The sequence below is a fragment of the Strix aluco genome, chromosome 7, assembly GCF_031877795.1.
Source record: "Strix aluco isolate bStrAlu1 chromosome 7, bStrAlu1.hap1, whole genome shotgun sequence".
NCBI classification, from domain to species: Eukaryota; Metazoa; Chordata; class Aves; order Strigiformes; family Strigidae; genus Strix; species Strix aluco.
The window spans coordinates 32,021,217-32,044,319 of NC_133937.1; the positions used below are offsets into that span (position 1 = coordinate 32,021,217).

General features: G+C 41.0%; 1 protein-coding gene across 2 annotated transcripts; it reads left to right on the forward strand.

Moving 5' to 3' along the window:
- Nucleotides 1–694: 694 nt before the first annotated feature.
- On the forward strand, nucleotides 695–21,214 carry PLEKHS1 (pleckstrin homology domain containing S1). Of its 2 annotated transcripts, XM_074830082.1 has the most exons (15): nucleotides 695–795; nucleotides 3,198–3,333; nucleotides 4,562–4,653; nucleotides 4,759–4,865; nucleotides 6,210–6,344; nucleotides 7,693–7,768; nucleotides 8,445–8,552; nucleotides 9,233–9,328; nucleotides 12,903–13,013; nucleotides 14,001–14,113; nucleotides 15,397–15,606; nucleotides 15,849–15,947; nucleotides 17,384–17,519; nucleotides 18,318–18,406; nucleotides 20,148–21,214. In XM_074830082.1, exons 2-14 carry the CDS (start codon nucleotides 3,303–3,305, stop codon nucleotides 18,384–18,386), a joined length of 1,383 nt encoding a protein of 460 aa, XP_074686183.1. In that variant the 5' UTR covers nucleotides 695–795; nucleotides 3,198–3,302; the 3' UTR covers nucleotides 18,387–18,406; nucleotides 20,148–21,214. The 2 variants fall into 2 exon arrangements, with proteins under 2 accessions (XP_074686183.1, XP_074686184.1); XM_074830083.1 differs by lacking the exon at nucleotides 18,318–18,406.
- Nucleotides 21,215–23,103: the final 1,889 nt, after the last annotated feature.

The following is a 23,103-nucleotide window of genomic DNA, read 5'->3' on the forward strand; positions in this document are numbered from 1 at the left end:
CATTTGGAATGAGGAAGCCTGACCCTTTCACTTGGGCAAGGACAGCTGAACAGTGACTTATAAGCTCTAGGGCATTTTAGCTTATTTCCCAATCAGATTTATAACTATTTTCTGTCTAACAGCTATTCCCTTGCCATCTGCAGGACTAGCCAAATGGTTTATTGTGTAAAATCATTATCATTAATGATATGCTGGATGTTTCTGGAGAGAAAAATCACCTATAACCAAGACAGACACCCTGCAATGAAAGCACACTGTCATTACACAGGTAGCATAAAAAATCCTGCTTCACCATTGTATGTTTTAGTAAATGCTGTTCTTTAAATCTGAACTTGGTTACATTTTATGGTACTTTATGATCTTTCAGGGTTCTTAATGTTGCTTTATCTTCTGGTCATGGGTGGATATTATATTTTAGACACAGCTCAGGGGAAATGAAGGCACTATTTAGAAAGCTGAACCAGCAAAAGTAAGCTGTCTACAGGCTTTTTTCTGCATGGGAGACGTTTATGGCTGCCTCAAATGTGCATAATTTTTCATTGCTTCTAAGTGAATATTAATCTTCTGGATTTCCCCTTTCAGAACAGTCTTTAATTTGCTTCCCATGGCAGAAACAGGAATTTCCTTGTGGGTCATATTTCAGGGTGTTTGTATTTATGCACAGACTATAAGAAGGCAGTCACAATGCAGGGCAAGAACACATCGTGTTTTGCTGCAGGAGGCAATACAGGGAATCCGGAAATACTTAAAAGCATATTTCTCTAAAACCTTCTACACCGTAAAGACATTTTGCATGTAAGTAGTAACAGTTTGTTTTCCTTATCTTGGTACTGTATTTTTTAAGTTTTATAATAGCCTTTTGACGGAAATGCCTCATTGCATTTCAAAAGGTCGAAAGCAATCAAATCTCTTAATGCCAGGTATACAAAACTCTGAGGGGGTATAAACATGGAATTGGCATTGTCTATTCTGAATTAAACATAACCTGTTCAAAATGTTGCTTTCCATTAAAGAGAAAAGACAATTAAATGTAACGATTAAAAACTTTTTCCCAAAATGCAGTGAGATAGCACAACTGTAATCTCATAGGTTTTTGTCTTCCCACCTGCAAATCTTGACTTTTACTAAAACCTAGAAGAGACTTTTATCCTGTCATAGGCTCTTGGAACATTGTTTTGCAAGAATGGCATCATTTGCCAGTCACAGTGACTCTGTCGGTCACATTGAAAAGAGTATTACATTGCCATTCATTGCAACCCCAGGCGTGTGCCCCTACTGTTGACACTAACAATTTGACTTTGTGTGCAGACATTTTTAGTTTCAAAAATTGCCTTTTTGTCCTTTTTTTTGGTAGGCAATAGATGAAACCCTAGCAGTAAATTTTATAACAGTCTGTCACAGCATTTGTACAACAAATCTTTCTTCAAAAAAGGCAAAATTGCAAAGGTTTCCCTAAAAAAACCCCAAAAAACCAAACAACAAAACACATAAAAATTCAGGCAGGAATGCTCTGCAGAGATCTCCAGTGGACCTAAGTTTGCAGTGGATCATTCTCATTTACAGCATGGTATTGCCTGGAACAGGAGGTATGGAAGTCTTTAGTTTTGTGTCAGAAGTAAGATTACATGTGTAACCCATCCTGTGTCAGGTGAGTGAGGCCAGAAAATAACCAACCATTTCTGACCACCCCTCCTGACCATGTTTACTTCTGGCACCATGGAGTAAATCGCTGAAGAAACAGAAGCAAAGGAAACCCCTTAGATCTCTCAGTCCAGCCAGGGAGCTCAGCAAAGAACTAGAGCACAGGACTTGCAGTCCTTCAGATTTTCCCAGAAGAGGCTGTGCAGCCTCAGATGGCATGCATGTTGGAGATTGTGTAACCTTGCTGTAGCTAACAGACAAGCCAAGTTACTAAAAGGAAAGGATTTGATTTTTCAAGGAATGAGAGCTTTGGCGTAAGGCAAAGGGAAACTTTTGAAAGGTTTCCTAAATGATGTTACAAACAGACGTGGTATTACAAATCAGAAATGTAAGTATATGAGAGAAACTAGATCTGATTTTAAATAAACAAGAAAGGAATTGTGAGATAATAAAAAAACTGTCCAGTGTGCAAAATGTAGTGCCCTGCATGCAATAAATTGGGAGGACTGTAGAGGTCACATACAAATGGCAAAGAAATAGCAGCGCTTTGGAGATCTGGCTCTGTTACCCTGACACCCAAATGGTGTTCTTATTCAAAGGAAAGCACTGAAAGGCAAATTAGCTCAAAAAAACCCCAGTGGAAGCCCATTAACCAAACCCACCTTTTATCTTCTAAATGCTCCATCTCTGTGTTCCTGCACTTATCAAATCCCACAGATCGCTGCCTGCATGTTTTGTTAAAGGGTTATTTAACAAAACTTCAGAGAAGCCCATGGAAATGCATTGGGGCATTCTGCCTCCCTGCCAGCATCTATTCCGGTGGCTGCCACAGCCTGGCTATGCCAGTGAGCAGGTTATTTAACTTCTCAAGTTTTACAGTGAGATTCCCATTTCCCTGGCAACATTGGAGGAGACATTGCAAAAATAAGTTGACATAAATCAAAACAGATACTTTCTGTTTACCCCTCTGAAAAGTCATAATACTAATCCACCTCTTAGAAAGCTGTGAAGTTTATTTCATCACTGTTTATAAATTGTTCTGAGGGCATTGTATTAAGAATGCTACAGACTTGCAAATGATTATAATTACCATAGTATTATGACTAGATTTTCTAAATAGATTTTAAACTCTTTAGGCCAAGCTATGCCTGTTTTATACAGGGCTGATCACACTGCTAAGGCAGTGTCAGAAACATATATTGGATGCAATATTCCAAGGTTACAGGTGGTGTCTCTAGTACAAAGGAAGGGGCAAGATGAAATTCTATTGGCAGGTCTCGCCACTTCCTAGGCAGATCATCTATTTGGCCTATATAAATTTATAATTTTAATTATTTGCAATTTTACAATTACTTTATAATAGAATAAATATGATATCATATAATGTCTAATTTACTTTATAATATAAAATATTATGATGCATAATAGTTGCTTAAATGAGTAATAATTATTATAATTATTTATGCAGTTCATTATAGATGTTTCTATGCTTATTTTATATAGTTTAATCGTCACTATGAAAATAAACACTTGTGAGATATTTGTTATTTTCTCAGACAACTGTGTGTACAGTGAAATGCTGCTCAGCAGCAAGCAAAGCGAAAGGAATTAGCTTCAAGGCTTTTGCTCTCTTTACTATCTGTGTAGAAGAAACAATCAGGATGGCTTCTTCAAGCAAAAGAAATTCTGCAGGTACAAGATTTCATTTACTAATATTTGTCAGTAGTAAGGTTGAATCAGGTTTCAATCCATTCTTATAAATATATGACAACATGCTCTTTGCCCTCCACCTGCCACTGATTTTGTGGTAAACAATAGGTGAAAAGCAGGGGAAACCAGCATACTGAAAAATTTGGAGCTCTCGTCTGGACTTACACTGTGTGTTAATTCTGCCTCTCTGCTTCCTTCCTTAAAGAGTCTGTCCTAAATTCAGAATTTTTCTTGTCCCTGAAACAGAGGTTGAACTGACATTTGTAAAAAATGTTAAAATCTTTAAAAATTAACTGGGAACTGGAAGATACAGTCAGTATCTCCAAGGCACTGATGACGAAGCCTTACCTCCACTGAAGTCGGTAGTAAATGGGATTTCAGAAGCAAGCAATTCTTGCATCACCATGAAGTTTTGTCATGTTACGTTTCCCAGAACTTATGTATATTCCCTACTGTCCCTTACAGGAAGATCCAAAATGAGGTTGACTGTGCTCCTTTCAGTCTGGATTCTTAAAAAATCTTATTTCCCATACACAGTTAATAGCTTAAAAAATTGAATGAGATTGCCACTCCTTTCATTGGATGTTAAAGTACATTAATAAAACTGAGATTTTGGTCGTAAATCCACCAGTGATTAGAAATGTGAATCTTAAACTACAGCTGGCCACAGAGTATGCAGGATCATGAACAAATAGTCAGGCATTTTTCCCCCCAAAGTTTTCGCTCATATTTTACATTTAAGACTTTTTGCTGTTGTCACATTATGATTCATGGTATAAGATGATCTATCTTTAGCTGTGTTTGCAACCTATCCAAATTGAATGCCATCTACAAATTTCATTTGGGGGCTGGTTACTGTCTTTCAGATCACTAATTGTGAAGTTAAATAAGACCAGACTCCAGAAGTTAAGTAAGTCCAGTTAAATAAGAGAGAGGCTCTTGATATCTTATGAGCCCCCTACACTGTCACTATCATTTATTTACAGTTTGAGCCACTTGTCAGCAGTAACACTGACATCAGGGAAGCATGGCCTGGACCTATATTTTTTAGCCTTGATTTGTGTTTGTCTTCTCTAATTGTAATGTGCTTTATGGCCATTTAAGCACAGAAACCCAGTGCTCAGCAACAATTTCCAGTTCAAGCAGGTCTTTGTAAGAGATTAATTGGTAACAAATTAAGTAATGATGCTGTTAATTTCTCTTTGATTAGTGAGAACTCAAAATACATTTTGCCCTGAAGATGGAGTCTGCAAGCATGGATTCCTCATCAAATCACCACCTCTTCAGCTTTTTGGATCACAGGTATGCTAGCACAAATTAGTCATATTTCATTAATCTCTCAACAAGCATCTGTTATTTCTGCTATCCTGAATTTTAATGAGAGACAAATTACTTTCTCTTCGGCAGAATTCCTGGAAAAGACGTTTTTTCATCCTGTCCAAATCCAGCAAGGGCAATTACATCCTGAAGTATCTTAAAGGCCAGAACATAAAAGGCTCCATAGCTGTTGATCAGTATGTAACTCAAGTGCATCACCTTTTTATTTTATGTATCAACATTCTTAAATGGCCACTGATTGTACAGACACTTGTTCCTGATTGAGGTTCTTGATCCAAATCCCACTAAAATCCAGAAAAGAGTCCCTTGGGCTTTTGTATGCTTTGGGTGCAACTTACAGTGTATGATATACGCAGAAGTAAAAATCCTAAATTGCTTTGATGAAATTTGATACATTTATGTGAGTGATTGTGGTGATGTGGTATCTGCAAACCAGATATCTTGGCCCCGTGATCCCAAAGGCTGTATTCCTGTAGTAGAAGATATTTTATCTCCTGTGAGGACAGTGCTATGCATTCTCTCACATATAAGGACAGGCTATGCCACTCTTACCTATGGCACACAACCTTTCCCACCTTACAGCATTACAAAGTGCTTTACAAGTTGTGCAGAGGTCTCCTGGCTGTCACATAGCCCCTTGGGCTGATGCTGGCTGCTCCACTGCCTCTTACTCTGCCAAAAAATTGCTCTGCTTAGCTCAGCACAGTGCCCACTGCAGCAAGGCTGAGTGTCATTGGCTTTGTACTAGCACCCTTTACCATGCCACATGTGGTATGAGATAGATACATAGAAGAGAAACAGTAAATGTAAAGGGAAATGTAAAGATTTTACCAGCCAGACCTGGAGCTTAATACTCCAGGCTCCTGGAAATGTTAGGCATGGAGGTCACTGGACTCACACTGCAGTTGTGCATCTTCCATTAAAAGAATTTACATTAGGAAGCTTTCAAAAAAGTTCCAGCTTGCTCAGTGACATGTGGTTACATTGTTACTGTGATTACTGCTGTTATTATTTTTACTAATTTAACTTCTTGGAAGTTAATGGAAGTAGTGCTTCCATTTACATATCCATTAAGAGTTCTTCTTGTCTGTTCCTCTTCCCCTCCATTAAAACACTGTTAATCTACAATTCATTTCAAATCAAACGTATTATTCTGTAGTGGTTCAAAAACATCTGCCAGCAATTTTTCTTACTATCATTCTTTTCAAGATTCCGTGTTAGACCAACAGCTCCTTTTTTCAGAAATGAGGATCCAAAATCTGGACACAAGTCTTTGCAAAAGTTGATTTTATTTTTTTGCTTGGAAGTTTTCTTCATTGAAAGACCATCAGTTTTGAATGTGTGCACTTATTTTCTTGATAATATTTTCTGTGGAAAAATGTTTACCTTTTCCCATGCAGATCTCATCATATTACGCTGTGCGCAGAGTAAAATATGCACATACACACACAGATGTGTGTGTATGTTTGTAGGTATGTATGTATAGTTATATAGGATGTTTGATATGGTTATCTTAACAGAATCATAAATGTCGAAGTTGGCATAAGCAACTCTGATATTATGGAAATGGTGAGGAAGATGTTTAAATGCCTTCCTGAACAGGTGATGTCCATCAGTACTGGAAACAGATGTTACTACCTCATTGGGAGCAGCAGGTAAGCATAGAAAGATGTGGAAATGCAATATGACATTACAGTTAAGCTGATGTAACACTAAGCCACTGCCCCAAGGCAAGATCCTGCTCCTTCACAGCTCTCCCATCCCTTCCTGTGTCTCAGCAGCTGATGGCACAGCTCAGGGATGAAACGATTTATCTGGTTGATCCAATGGAAAACTGCTGTTTTCTATGTTGTTTTTTCCCCCATGGCTGGGTTAATTTTTGCTGGTTCAGACGGGTGAGCTAACCTTCCTTGCAGCCACAGTTACAACATCCAACATGTGAAAGTAGTGGGAGTATGCGGCTGGGAGTGGGGATGGCAGCAGCAGTACATCAGTGTGGCAGTGCCATCTCAGACTGCACCGGTTAAGGGTCAAGGAAGAGCAGAGAGCTGTCTTCTCACCCAACAGCTCCTGGGAGTTAGGAAAGTTTCTGCTTCTTATGGATAAATCACAGGAAATAATCTTGCCCTGGAAAGTAGGTGGTTAATCAAGCGAAGCAGATTGAAGGGGAAAATTCCCCTGAGGGAAAACAGATCCCAAGAGGAATGACTGCGGCCTTTACTGCAGCAGGGTGGTGTGCTCCCTGCTTTCCTAGGCTCAATGCAGTCCTCAGCAAGGGCAGAAACTGCTGCTGTCGAGGTGATCAGCCAAAGCTCGGTTAAGTGAGGGAGGACATTTGGCACAGTGCTCCTCTGCTGCTGATTCCCAGCTTCTCCTCTTCAGTTTCGCAGCCACAAGCATGTGAAGGGTTTTTCTGCCTTTATGCAGAAGAGCAGCTGATGTGTGAAATGCTGATAAGCGCAGAAGGAAAACACAAAAACACATACCTGTGTGTTACTTGAGCGTGCTGCCCCACGCCTTTCCCCAGGGCACTGCTCTCCCAGCCCACACTTGGTGGGAAGCATTCCAGATTTATCCAACTAAATCCACCACAAGCATGAAACAGGGCTTCAGGGGGTCCTTCAATGCCATGTTTCTCATCCTGCTCGCCCTAACACATTCCGGAGCCTTGTTAGCTGTCTTTATGGCAGGACTTGGCAGAGCAGCATTACACACAGAAAATTAAGCAGAAAGCACTGTCCCACTTCTCCATCTCTCTCCCTCTCCATGTCTCTTGCAGACGCACACACAGCCCCCTTTCAGCTCCCAGTCCTGGGCTGCACCTCTCTTTGCCATCTGGCCGTAGCCACCCAAGCACTCTCTCTTGAAAGGAAGGTGCAGATTTTCCCCATTGATTTCAGGAAGTGTTATTTTGGGCCCCATAGGAAGAAGTGGGTAGGCAAATGGGTTTTCCTTGTGTTTTACCTGTGAGTGGGTTTTCATTTCTGTTGTTCTAACCTGCAGGCAGGAAACAGAGGACTGGGTTGCTGTGATATCTTCAGTCTGCAGGGAGGCCAAAAGAGGTGGATTCTACCCCGAGGTGACACATTACTACACTTGATTTTAGAAAGAAAGAAGTTTGTATTTTCACTAGAAACCTGTGCAAAGGAATTTTCCTGATTTTGGCCTTGCAAGTTGACTCTTGCCTTGGTTAATCAGAAATTCATTTTCCATGTAAATCCCGTACCCTGGCTTTATGCATTAAGCAGGCATTGCACAGTCTGTCTGCGCTGGGATTGATTTTACATTGAAGGACTCTCTTTGAAGAGTAGGCCACATGGAAATTAGGACATGATTGACATTATGCTTCAATGAGTTGCCCCTTTGATGCATCAGAATGAAAACGTGTGTTATTCTTACCATGTGCTTTTTGGTTATATTTACATGCTGTTTTACAAACCAGTCCAATCTAATTCTGTCAATGTTATGAACCAGCTAGAAGCTCTGGTAGTTCAAGCCCAGGCCCAAGTTTCTGCACCTTGTCAGCCAGCCAGGCCTACTAGTTCAGACTCAGCACTAAGCTACTTACATCCCTGCAGCTTCCAGCCAGCTCAAAGTGCCAGCAGGGCAAATTTATGTCTGCCTGAAAAATGCCGTGTAGACAATGTCTCTGAGCCATTAAGAAGTAAAATTTGGACTAGTTGGATGTGTTGGTACATTGTAGCCCATGCCCATCAGGTACCTGTCTTCTTACACTGCTGTTATCTTATTTCTAGAACCAAGATCTTGCAAATCCAGAAATCAGAAGCCGGCCCTCCTCTTTGCCACTATTCTTGAATTCTGTAGGTACAACCAGTTTCCTGGAAAGGCAAAGCTACCAGGAGGTAAACAGATTAGCCATCCTTAATAATGAGTTTGCTCCTAGGGGTCACTGTGAAATTTGATTTGTACAATTGCTTTGTTCCATCGAAAGTTCTTCAGAGCTTTTGCAATGGGTGCCCGGGTGGTCTGTGGTGGGTTCCTGAGTAGGACCTGGATGATAAGATCAGAGAGTCCCCACAAAGGAAAGACTTTTGAGGACAGTCTGCATGTAAGTAAAGGCAGGTGTTGATGGCAATCAGAAACGATATTCAGTGGCCGTCTCAACTGACTGGCAAAGATTAGTGGGCATGAAGTAAGGCCCTGATTTGCTTTGACATGCCTTTTCAAAGCCATGTGATGATTGTTTTGGCAGGTGCTAGCCACATTCCTCCTGGTTCATGACTGTGCTTTTCATTGTCTCTCTCCAGGATGTAAAGTTTAGAGGGGAGCTCAGGTCCAGTTCCTCTGTGCCTTCCAGATCTTCCCCTCAATATTTAAACAGAAAGGAAGGAAAGCATTGCTGCTGTCCCAGAGCAATTGCAGTCCCGGTCCTCTGGCGACAGGCTGAATAGCAGCCAAGGAATTGCAGGTTTTCTCTAGTCACAAAGGTGTATGCAAACAGCCCATCTAGAGGAAGCTAAATGCAGGTGAAGCACCTCCAGTGTATCTTTAAGAGGAGTCAACTTTTTTCTTTTGTATATAGGAGAATGGTTCCTCAGAAGACAAGAACAGGCCTAATTCAGATCCTGGCCTTCATCAGGCTCAGTGTGACTCACCAAGAGGAGTTTGTCCAAGTCTGGTGAGCAGAACAAATCAAATAGCTCTTGACTTGTTCAGTCTCCAGAAGTGACCTGAGTATCTGTCACTCACCTGAGTATCTGTAACTATAGATTATTCACCTACTTTCCCAGCACACTGCGTTGGTTTTCACTATGAAACTTTCCTAAAGATTTAGTCTGTTGTCTTGTTTAGCACTGAAAATAACCTAAGAACTTGCTTGAAATATCCTCTGTTTACTTTGCTTCTTGGAGGCAGATCCTCAGAATTTCTGTGCAGCAACTGCCACTTGTGGCAGCTCTCACAAACTGGATCAAGAAAACTCTGAAGTTGCAATGCTTGAGGACTTGCTCCTCCCATCACATTTTTCAGCTGTGCCACAGTTTTCCTAAATGGTTTCCTTCTGCAGTCTCTGCCAGTAGCAATTGAATCAATGCAACTGAACTACAGAACAAGGGCTTGTTAAATTGAGGCACACCTCTGGACTGACCTTCTGTCAGCATAAATATGACTTCGAGTAATTTAGCTTCCATGTCTGTCAGGAATGATTTAAAAAGATACAATGATGAATGTCATCATGTATTATTGGCTAAATGTTCTGACCTGTGTTCCCCGAAAAAATACCTGCAGCAGTTTTGGATGTTTTTTACCCATCCTCTGCCCTGGATTACTGCCTTTGCAACAGAATCAACAGAACAGAAGGCACAACCAAGGCTCCACCACACCAGTGTGCAGTTTGGCAGCTGAGTTTAAACCCATCTTTATTGGCAGTTTATGCATTGGACTATGATCTGGAGCAACTGAGATACGGGGAAAAGAATCTGTTCTGCTATCATAGCTAACAGGGTGGCAAATCACATGCTGCATCACCATCCATATATATAGGCTGGCAGCAAGTATGAGACAATACAGCTAAATTTAGTGAAAAGAAGTGAAAATAGTTGAAACTACATTGCAATGCTATGGGCAGTTAGCACGACTCAGCTGATGCACCATACTTTATGAAGCTGCAATAATTCAATTGTGAGTCTGAGCTGTGAAATGCATGGAGTTAACCCTTAGTCTGATTTTAACTAGTGCTGCTCTGAATGCATACCAAGGCTCTCTTTCTGTCTCTTTCTTACACATGCCTTTTCTGTCTCATTCATTAATTCTTCTCACAGTTATGATCCCTCAGAGAGCATGTATTATATGCAGCTGTTCAGACTAGGTCAGACTGACCATGAGGGTTAAAAGATATGGAAGTTGGATTTTACCTTTTTAATCTGAAGCAGAGGGAATAGCAGGAAGTTCATATTTCTCTTTCAGCATGTGTGAAAATAAATAACCTTGCCGTACAACTAACAAGAAACAAAAATGTTTGTTCATTCGATTAAAATATTTCACTTGCCTCATAAATTTAACATCTCCTAACATCTCCAGATCTATTCTCTGCTCAGTGATGTCTAGGCAACTGACTTCCAGATTAATCCCTTGTATTTGCTTCCTTTTAGAAGTATGACTCCACATTTCTAGTATCTGATTCATTTTGCTTTTTATCGGTGGTTCCCTCACCCAGGCCCAGATCTTGAAAACTCTTTGGTCAGTAGCCATTCCTCATGCAAACAGGCCTCTCAATGTCAGCTGAGTCCGGTCACACAGACAGGGACCCTGGAGAGGTCTGGGGACCTGGCTCCCTTTCAACCCACATTTTGGAGCTACCAAACCACATCTGACTCGGCAGTTCAGTATCAGCTGGTTTGATATACAGCTCTCAATACCTGAAATACATCAAAATAAGGAGCCCGGACTTGCATCACTCTGTACTGCATGTTATTGTATTGAAGGCACCTAGGCATCCTTGTCAGGATCTGTCAGACACACCTGATTTTTTGAAAAAGTTCCTCTGTCCAAGGGCAACACATAACCTTCTCCAAGGAGCCTATAACTATTACTCAGTTGTTCTCCAGGTATCATTTCCATCTTACGCTACAGCCAGTTTTCTCCATAGTCTACTTTCTCTCTAATGTAAATCCACATCATGGTTCAACAGACGTTTAAAGAATTTGTTTAGCTGTAGAGTTGAGAAGAACTGTAGGCTGCAGTTAACTGCACTTCTCTGGTGGTAAAGCACCTGGAGGAACAGAGATGTTGGCAAACTGCTTTAGGGAAACACAGTGCTGCTGCAGTTTAACCCTCTCCTTCCCATTCTCCCTATAATCAGTGATAGTGCTGGGGAGAAACACTATGCATTTGGCAAAAGGTAGCCACTGTCGGAGATTGAAGGATGAGTTTGGGAAGCTGATGAGTGCTCTCTGCCCTCTGAGATTTCCTAGGAGTTGGAGGATCTCAAGACTTCATAAAACCACCTTCTCTTTCCCCTTCTCCCTAAGTTACTTGTTTGATTGATCCAAAGCCCCTGAAAAGTCACTAGGAAACTCATTCATTACTTTAAATCATGACCACAGAGCCAGGCTTGTTCCTGCTGTAGGTTTGTTATGCACTTCTTGAAGGACCTTTTGCAGGTTTGTTCTGACTCCTACTACATGAGTTGCTTTTTATGTCATTTATACCAACAAGGAACAAAAATACGTTCATCATCTTTAATTTCTATTCAATGGCAGTTTCTTCTCTTTACATGTAAGAGAGTAATTAGTTTAATTTATTTTACCTTGAAAACAGTAATATATTCTGTGGCATATTTAGCAATTATTAAAATGATCACCATGGAAACCAAAGATGTAAGTGGAGAGATAAAAACTGGTTGCCTCACAAACATGGCATAGAGAATTGCATTGGAAGGCAGCTAAACACTAATTACCATACACTTCACTATAGTGAAGTCAAAAAGGAGACATAAAAATAAATAATTTATCTTTGTGACTTAGAAAGATGAACTTGGTGGAGGGATTAATTTCTGCTTGACTTACCAAATTGCCATAAACTTAGTATTTGAGGTATTTAGGAAGGCAGAATATTACTCGGGACACAAAGAATTCTATGACAGGTCTCCAGCCCTCCAGGGTATGTTCTAGTTCATAGAGAAGTATGAGATAATAGACTGCTCATTAGTCAGGGAAGTCCCAAATTAATTCTTTACTTGATAGTGGTTAAAAGGTGCTCAAAAAGGACGAATATATCCCAATCCACTTCTAGATTTCCTACAGATTTTTTTCCTAGTGTAAAGACTTTAGAACTGAATGCAAATAAAAAATCTTTTCCACACAAGTGACCCTAAATGCATGCAAATTCATACATGGAGTGTTTAATCCACTTGATTTTTAAACAGAATAACAGGTTGTGAACATGCAATCAATTGCAACTGCCTGGTTACCACAAATCCATCTATGAGTAGTAATACCAGAAGTACTGCGGTACCAGCGGCCAGTTTTGTCCTATGCAGTGGATCTCAAAAATACAAGAAGGAGCACAAATATAGAAACCTTGTCTCTAAAACAGACTGGCTCTGAGCATATCTCGCTTCAAGGAGAAACATGTCTTCCCATGTTTTCTGTTGATATTTGCTGATTCTGTTACTTTTCCATGTGAATGGAAAAATACATGTTAAACAATCTGTGTAGCTGAACCTGTTAAATACAAAACCATTCTTTTAACAGGATAAGAATCTGGGAAGAAGTGAGGAAAAACTGCTGTCATCAGACACAGATGAAGACATCAAAAAGGACGAAGAAGATTATTACCAAATTCCCACCAATATTTTAGCAAAGGTAGTTTATCAGTTGTGAGTACTGCTGCTTTCTTAACAGCTCCAGGGAGACAGGAGACATTTAATGAGCCAAAGAGGAACTGGTATGAGGAACCACTAGTACCTTGCAAAAGAAATATGTAGATAAAGCAGTAGGTAATAGAGCTTTCATTTGTACAAGAAAAAATACACTAGACTCATTCAAAGGATCTTTCTGGTAGAAAGTGGCATTTTGACAAAAACATTGCTGATTTTGTTGAAATTCCCCAAATTGACTGTTTCATTGTGAATGGCTTTTGCCTATTGTATAACAGGGTTTGGGGTTTTTTTGAAAGTGAAAACTTCATTTAGAAAATGTAACAGTACATTATTTTTATCTATTTTAAAATGTAATTCTGTTGAAGCTTCAGTAAGCTGCATAAAACAAAGCAGTACTTTAGAAATGCTCTGAAACATTTTGGTATCTACGTTTCATTGTGAAACAAGAAAGTAGAAGGAATCGTACTGATAATTTTAAACAAATTTTGTCACCTAATTTGGGAGGCTAATTTCTCTAGGCTTCCCATGTAATTAGCGGTCAGGACAAGCTAAGTGGTCAGTCTTCTGCAGAAGTCACAGCCTCTCTCCCAAGACTGTACAGCGAACTGAAGGACACTAACAATATGATTTTGTCATATAATCTAAGCACTTCAAGTTAAGCACACTCACATTACAAGACTCTTTTTCCAACCTGCTTAAACTAAAATGTAACAAAGTTTTTGTGGTAGTACTTTAGAATGTAACTGGTTATGTCCCAACCTGAAAGTGTCAATAATACCAGATAACATTAACTTTTAAGTTTCAACCACCTTTCTAGCTCACAGTTTCTGGGAATTGACTTACCTGGGGAAAGCCAAGCTATATCAGCCAATGGGTTTAAACAGCATGAGCACTGAACAAAACGAGGAAATTAATTTCTGTAGGCAGAACAATGATATTAATGTCTTATGTTGTTATGTGTTTCCAACAGTGTGCTACTGAAGTATCAAAGCCTGACCCTACAGCTGGGTCTGATGTCCCTGTGGAGGAGAAGCCAGCGCAGAACCCAGTAAAGGAGAACATTTATATGTCAATGAAATCACTGTAAGTAACAACTTCATTAAGGATTTGCAAATTAAAAGTGACGTAGTGGTACAGATAGAGCTGTCATCTGTGGTGTTTACATAACAATATCTAGAAGCTGCATCTTGTTTGAATGAGTCCTTCTTTGGTCTTGGTTCAGAAAGTTCAGAATTTGTGGGAATACCAGAGTGAAATTCGAATTCATTAATGTGAAATTTAAACTTACTTTGCAAACAACTGCATTTAGACATGCTCCAACTACAGGATGCAGCACTTTTTGTTCACTCATACTTTTTCTAGGATTTCAAGACATAATAGCCCTCCACTTTACTCAGACACCACAGCCAAGCTCCAGCAACCTTTCAGACAGGTAGTCTCCAAAGCAGACAGCATTATCTAGTGGGTAAAAGAGAAAGGTAGACATGGGGCATTAGCTCCCAGCTTTTCCAGTAAGAGTTATGTGATCCTGAGTAGATCACCTCCTTCCTTCCATTTTCCCATCCAAAGAATGGGTCTGATGCGGTGTACTTTGAAAGTACAGTGTTTGGCATGTCACAAAGAAAGACCTGAACTTTTGTCACAGTTGTAGTGCCACAGGGAATCTTTACAACCTCCATGATATAGCAGTCTACTTGAGGAGAAGTGTGCCTACATGGTAATAGCTGTTAGCTGTGGCCTGCTGCCTTCAGACAGTCAGGTCTTACCCTACATAAGTGGGAGGCAATGGGAAATGCAGACTCACAAACCAGTTTATTCCAATAGATTTATTCAAGCTCATCTGTGTCTTTGGGAGCCCCTGGAGGGAATTACTATAAAAACCTCACAAGCCTATGCCATCCAAGTTAAAATATACCAAGAGCAGCTTTTGCTGCTAACCCCAGTCTTATATGGGGCATGGAGGGGAGTTGGCTCCAGGCATTATAATGCTCATCAAATAAACCTTAAATGAGTTCAAGCACATCTGAGTTATTGTATCTACCAGGGAACAGCGTTACATCCCTGCAGAAGCCAGTACAGCCACGGCCAACAATCTGTACTCAGTTTCTTTGTCAAGGCATGTTGTTAGCTGGAGTGTTTTCAGGCTTATTAAATAGTCTTTAAATACTGAAAAGGTTTATTTTGGGATTTATCATCCATTTTTAGAAGGATTGTTTATTTTACTTAGCTGTAATTTTGTCCACTGGATATTCTACAAGAACTTGTTATTCTTTGTTTCACTGATGGCTATTTTATCCAACTTCAAACACAGCAAGAGTGTATGGAATGGTCAAACCAGTTCATTTTTTATCACCATTCCTCTTCAGTAAGTTGCTGGATGAGAGTTGCCAGCTCATGTGCAGACACGATGGGCTCCCGTCTCCTCCCAAATGCCAGGACAACAATGCATGTCCAAGAGACTTGGAAGCAAATAGAGACCTAAAATTCCCAGAAAGCAGCACCAGCCAGCAGCCAGCCCTCCAGAGAAGGCAAAATTCATTACCACTTTCAGTGGTTCAGTTGTCTATACTGCTCAGGTGAGTGTCTTCTCCATTTTTGTTGCAGACAGATGTGTTCATGGGTTTCAGCTGAGGTGGTGGAGCATGCCAAGCCTTTCAGAGTTCAAGGAGTGTCTGAACATCACTCTTAGTCATATGATTTAGTTTTAGGTAGTCCTGTGAGGAGCAGGGAGTTGGACTCGATGATCCTTATGGGTCCCTTCCAACATGACATATTCTGTGATTTATGATTCTATGGTCTCTGATGTTTTCTTTCACAGTCGAGTTAGAGATGAGACCCAACTGCAGAAATTGGACATTTTCATCCCCCTGGCTGTAGTAAGTTACCTAAAACTTACTGAAGCAGCAGGACAAATATGGTAAGTTCTGGATATCTTGTGTCGGTCGGTGTCTGTCAGATGTGAATGAGTGACAGTGAGGTACAGAAGTGTACAACCATACACATCCATGTACAGTTTGGGCAGGGCAGAACAGGGCAGGGTCAGTGTGTGCTGGTACTTCCGTGATTCCTTTCTGCTCTTTCTGACTATGCACATGAGTTTCTATTTCAGCTGCTGTTGAAAAGGGCTATATAGAATTGAGATCCCTCAGCACGAGGTGTAATAATTAGTGATGAAGTCCCACCCCAAAAGCTATTCTTCTAATGTTGGTGTGAAATCACCTAATTACTGCTAGTCGATTTTACCTTGGATTTGGTGAACCACAATGGTGATGTCTCATATATATAGCGAGGGAATAGAGTAAATAGAGGGAATAGAGCTGACTTGAGTTGGATGTGAGCACAAAATTATCTCTGAATTAATCCCAGCAGTTGTTCAGTGCTAGGAATGAGTGCTAGGCAGAGATTATCACAAGTAGGTGTTATGGGCTAGAGCACATACATCCTTTTAGTAGTCCTGTTAGAAATTAGTGCTCTCCCTAGACCTTCAATATCAATGACTAGGCTAAAGAGGATGGAGCAGAAAAAAATGCTCAATGCATACTCCTTTGCTTCCTGTTGATCTTTCACTGCCACACAACACCGAGACTTCTTTTTGCTGCTGCTCTCATATTCACACCCATCAGGTGCACTGTTTGCACAGCAAGTCACTTTGTTTCAGCCACTGTCAGCAGGAAGAAAAAATACCATTGCAAAAGGGACTGGAAATGGAACCTCACCTCAATAATTGGATCTACATCTAAATTTACAGAGCTTTCTCAGTGGAAATTCATACTGAAAGAATTTGGGACTTGTTCTGGAAGGGAACAGATCACTAGGTCTGACTGTCAGGTCAGCTAATCCTAAATAGCTTGTCGTCAAGGAGACACTATCAGACACCATCAGGAAAGAGATACTGGAATTTCCATAAGGGTCCCATCAGGACAGCAATGGATCTCTGATCCCTGCAGTTATATCATAGATAAAACACTTGATAGTAAGATTTAATTTCATTCTTTTGGGATGACTTCAGAAATCATCTCAGTCAAACATCGAGCTAAAACATCTACAGTGAGTGTGACCCCCTGCTTTTGGACGGGAATCCCCAACTTTCACTGCTGACCTTGCTAGCACCAGTTTCACCTGTTAACATGCTACAATGTCAGTGTCATGGGCACCTTTAGGAGGACCTGTTGGGATGGATGAAGCAGCTTAATTTCAGCTAGAACCAGATCAAAAAGTTGCAGAGCCATTCAACGTGTGTTGTTTCCAGAGGGCAGTACCATAAATGCAGTCTGGTTCAGCTGTTACCATTCTGTTAGCAGTAACTGGATATCCCATGTGTTTCCTTTATTGTCTGTCCTCCAAATACCCCAGTGTCTCACAGTGGACTGGTCCTTGCCAGCTGGGATGTTTGTTTAATCACGGAGACCGTATAGTGGCTGTGAATGATCTGCAACCCCAGGACGTGGAGGAGGCTTACTTCTTCATCAGCAGGTCCACAAGAAAGGAGGTAAGCTTGACTAACCTGAAGGTGATAGTCAAATGAATCAAGCCAAGAGAGAAAGCAAGCTGCTTTCTGACTTTCAAGTGGCTCCATTCAAACCAGTTTACTCTAATTTAAGTTTGGCATGGATAACTTCAGTACCGAATAGCTCCTCAGCATCATTCTGATGTAGCATCTTTTATTCCTGGGCTATTTGGCGAATGCAAGGTCAGCACTGCTGTGTTTGAGGAATTGATCTCAGAGAGTCTGAGCAACCCTAAGAGATACTACTGGGCTACTGTAAATTAGAGTTACCCGGTATTTTTTGGCTAAGTCCTGTGAATTGCAGACTTTGGGAAATAAATGACTGCTTCCAGTGGATGTGTACTTGCTTATAGTGGCTGTGGGTACTGGGGGCAGAGCCCTAGACTCCTACCTCATATTGGTTATCAAGCACTATGCATCTCCTTGTGTGATACAACTTTTTTTAAAGAATGTGGGAGATTTCTAAGTGGTGCCTTAACACCACTGTGATCTACTACATGTTTATACCTATGTTTCTCTCAGATGGGCTCATATTTCAGTATCCAGGTTCTCTGACCCATACTTGAAACACATTCATATTTGAATTTTGCTGAGAAAGTTGAGGTCATCAGATGCTGTTGCCATCTAAAGAAAAGAAAGACAGTCTCAGCAAGGAAAAAATACTCATCTCTTATCAGGTCATTTTTATTTAGCTAGTTAAAATACAAAAGTCAGATAGCACAAATGTTGATCAGATATAACAAGCTATAAAAATGTCTTTTTTTTTTTTAATTTTTTAAGGTGAAACTTACTGTATGTAGGATTCCACATTCAGATATCTTCCATGTTAAAGGCTGCTCATGTTCCTGAAAAAAGACCTCAATGATTAAGTAAGTGCCAAAGTTCAAGGGAAAAGATCAGGGAGAAGAATATGACATACAGTGTATGGAGGTAACCTTTATCTTCTAGAGCTGCCAGACATCTTTTGTTGCTGAAGTACAAAGAATAGAGAACATGGATTTTGTTTTCATTTTATGTCCTAATAACTTGTTTTGTTGACATGAGTGGCATGTGTTTGGCTTGTATTTCATGTTGGCATGTATTTCAGTTACATGAAAAAAAATGACGGTCAAATACTTTATGAAACCTTTGCTCTGTGTATACTTTGTACTTTAGTAGAAAGTACCGGTTCACACCTCTGCTCGCCTTTTTACCCTGAATTACATTGATTTATACTGAACTCCTAATCAGTTAGGGGTGTGGAAACTACCTACATTTGGAACAAAGCCATGTTTTTCCCTTGTTTCCTCTTAGCTACAGACAGGCAAAGGCAGGCTGAGAGCTGTAGTGTTGGAAGGAAGGCTGGTAAATAAAGTGTTATGTCATAATTCAGTGGGGTCTCCTTTTGTGTTATGCCCCTCGTGTTACAGCTACAAAAATACATTTAAGAAATGACAGGAAAAAGAGCTGGTTGGAGAAAAGGAATGTGTCTGGAGCACTTTTGGGTTCACTGGCAGCCAAAATAAGCCCTAAGTGAAGAATGAATGAGTGGATTTGGGAGAGAGGAGGGCTGACCTGCTCTGTGAAGGTGCTACTGGTAAAGACATCTGGGAAAACCAGAGAGAGAAGTGGTGCATAGGAAGGTGCGTGCACTCAGCCCAGCGCACACAGAGTTCACTGACGGAGTTTTGATGCTACCAAGTACTACCATAGGGATGTCACTGGTACTGCAGCATTTCCAGAGCAACTGCTCAGTTGTTTCCCAAACAGTGACATTTCCTGTAAAAATGTATTTGTCAGTATGTCTTGCTTCCATTGCTATCATAGAAACATGACTGATTTTCAGCTGATATCACACCAGAAGGTGTTGGTGCTTGGTGTGGAGCTGCCTGCAGGGGAGCCTTTACTGGATGCAGAAAGGGAGCTTTGTTCTGTACTACAGTGACCTCTGTTGCTTACAGAAACATGGTGTGGTATGGCGTGTATGCAGAACACGTGCCTGTTCTCCGTACGGATATGTACACGTTTGTAGATACGTGTTTGTGCGCAGGTATATTTACATACATATATATCACTGTAAGATAGATTGTATTAATATACAATGATGTGGCAAAAAAAACAGATCACTGGTTTTGGGTACAGATGATTTTATCTTGCCAGATACAACCAAAATAACTACTGGGTTTAGCAGGCATAGGATTATTGATATTAGGAGATTTATATAAACTTTGATTAAGGTGGATTTGGGCCAAAGGAAGTATTTGCCCAGCTTCCAATTGAATTAGGCCAAGACAGCTACTACAGTAAGAAACTACACTCACTAAAATCAATGTTGGTGCCACTTAGTCCAGTAGTAAATTTGACAAATGTGCTTTGTATATGTCCTTTAAAATCCAGTCTGGACTTGAAAAAAAATTGTTATAAAATTTTATTTAGCCAAAGATGAAAACAACATCCATAACTCAAAGTGAACAAACACAAATATTTATATATTCAGACTTCTATTTAAAAGATTAATTTCCAGACAATGTTTCTACAGCCTGTCTCTTCTGCTTTTGTGATAAGAGTGTTTGGGACGTACTTATTTCTCAAGGTGGGAAAGGATCATGCTTTTTGATATTTCCGTTTCAGTGGTGTTCAAAGGCTTGTTTGTGCTGAATTCTGCATAAAGACAGAGGGAAACCCCAGTTCTGGAACTACAGAGGCTGAAAATGGAAGAAAAGACATTCCTTGGGAGCTCTCCTCCAAAGCTGCTATGGGACTCCTTTGCTCTGCACTGCCTCTTTGAGCACAACAAATCCATTTCTGCCTAAGGAGCCTCCGAGGGATGGAATGGCCAGCTAGCACCAGGGCTGCTTCCAGCTCTGTAATTGTCACTCTCCTAGGACAGTCCTCTAGGCTTGAACCCTAAAATCACAGATCATCTAGTTTAAGAGTATCCACTGAGGATGTCACCCTCGACCTTTCCTGCCCAAGGTTTGCCTAAACTCTTCTTCTGAACTTCAGAAACTGTGTTGTTCCAAGATTCATCTCTGTGTAATTAGTAAGGGTTTTTTTCTAATATTTATCCTAGATGATTTTTTCAGAAAATGAACATGTTTTTTTCTTGCCCTGTTCTCAGTTGGCATGGAGAATGCTTGATATCCACTGTCTCCAGAGAAATCTTCATTCTGGAAGGTGTTTTTTTCTGCCTGTTCTCCCTTCTCTTTTTTTTTAGACCAAACATCCTGCATTCTTTCAACATTTTTTCAAACATTTCCTGAAAGTGGTCATATGTCACTGAACTGCAAGACAAATACCTTATGTTTCCAGTTATGGGTGAACAAAGGAGGTGAGACAGCCGTAAAGCAATTTCCTGGAACTTCACAGAGAAACATTTCCAAAAATGAGGTGAACTGGCGAAGAAGCTGTGAACCATACGTGGTGGTGGGAGGAGAGCCACCGCCGTGGAACACACACATGGCATTGCTACTGAAGCAGGTGTTGAGCAACGCATGCTGCACCTCTTGGCCATGGAAGAGAGCTACTTTTGGACCAAAATAGGATTTGGGAAGATACAGCATGCACAGGATAATTCCAGAATATTTCAGAAAACTGAAGGATTACTTCTGTACTTCAGTAAACAGTTACTGATGTGTTACCCCATAATTGATCATTATGTCAGTTTGCACAATGATAAATGCAAATAATTAATGTCACATATTGTCTGATTCATAACACTTACAGAGATACAATATGGAAATGACATCGGTATAGTAAATTCTGGTAGGGTGTGTGAAGTTGTCTGCCCACATATATATATATATATATAAAATAAATGTGTTAACACTTTACAACACGTTGTATTCTGCGAATACCTCACTTTCTCCTGACACAGCCCCTCCTTGTCCTCCAAAGACTACCTGTAACTTCCCAGAAACCTGCCAAATAAAGCTACCCCTAAAAACCCAAGAATCAACCTCATTCTGAAACATTTTTCCCAATGTGAAGTTTTTACCTTTCTTCAAATGAACAAATTCTGCTACATCTCTGGGCTGCTGCTAGAAGCAACAGCAAAGGGAAATGCCTACATGCATGGTATTACCCCGTGCTCACTTTTAGTCCTGGAAGACCTGGATGGAATGTCTTTAAACCCATGCCGTCTGAGGGGTAACTGGTAATGTTTTAGATCACCTGTAGGCATTTTAAATGTGTCATGTAAGCACACGCTCTTAAAGAAATAGGTGATATTGTAGCTTCTTGTTGCAGCATGCTTTGTGGTGTCAGAATCTTAGCTGGTAAATTCTGGGCTTTGGAAGGTTTCTAGCACAGATGTTTAAATTGACATGAGCTGAAATTCAGTGAATCCACAGACCAGTGAATCTGTGTGAAACTCAGCTGGAAGAAGGCTGCAGATCCTGGAGCCTTGCACTACTGACCCCATGAAGTAACTTGCTTGGAAGCAGGGGCCATTGCTCAGCATCTGCAAACTGGGTGTACAAGAGGCAAAACCCAGCTGACTGCAACATGGATTATGGGATTAGCTAACAATTAACATGCTCCTCACTAATTATTTTATTTCCTGTCATTGAGTACAGCCAGTGCCTTTAGGTTGTTTCCCTGGCTGTTAATTCATGGCACACTCCCATGCTGCACTCACTTATTAGTGACTGCTAATTTCCCCCCCTGAATTCCCAAATATGAATCATGCTCTTTCTGCCACTCTAGTACCCTTCTCCAGCAGGAAAATGGCAATTGCCCAGGAGAAAAGCAAATTCCAGAACAGAGAGAAAGTAATGGTAAGAGAAGTCTCCAAATTGGTGTGAGGTGACTGAAGTTAAAATAGAAAGCCGATTGTACAGTGAGCACAAACCAGACCACACGACCCCCAAACTTCCTCTCGAGGGCAACATTACCGATAACCGGGGTTGGAGTCATACACTGATCAAGAGAGCATGAGTCCTGCAGAACGAGTCCAGCCAGGAAAGGTTATCTGTGCTGTCTGTGCCCATCCTGAACTGAGCCAGAGACAATCTCTGTGTCGGGCGGTGTCTGGTAGAGTCCCTCCAACCTGGGAACCCAACCAGACACGCTTCAGTGTGGCCGGACTGATGGCAAATGGAGTCAGCAGAGGAGTGGCTGCAGCAGAGGGGAGCAATGTCACCTTGCAGACCAGGGAGGGAGCGGATCAGCGGTGAGCTGGGGATGCCATGTGCTTCATCTATGTTTTGCCCCAAATTTTCTAGCGACCTCAGGAGAGCCATGTCCTTGCACACGCTCAGTAAAATTCAAGAAGTGACTTCAGACACATTTGCATTGTGCTCTTACCATGAATGCGATCTCCAGCATCACATTCAATACTGTGAATTGTTTTCCCTCCCAGAACATCTGCAGGAAACACCTCCACCAGACCTGTACACTGCAGGCGTGGGGCTGGTTCATCAGTGGGGCTATGGAGAGATGCCGATGTGCCCACTCAGTGCTAAGGGAGAAGCCGTCCTTGCTGTCCTGCAGAAACACAGCTGCCCTTCAGACAGCGCTGCCACGGGCCAACATTAGGTGATGCTCCCACTTCCCTGCAGGGAATGGGCTCACTCCAGTTGTGTGC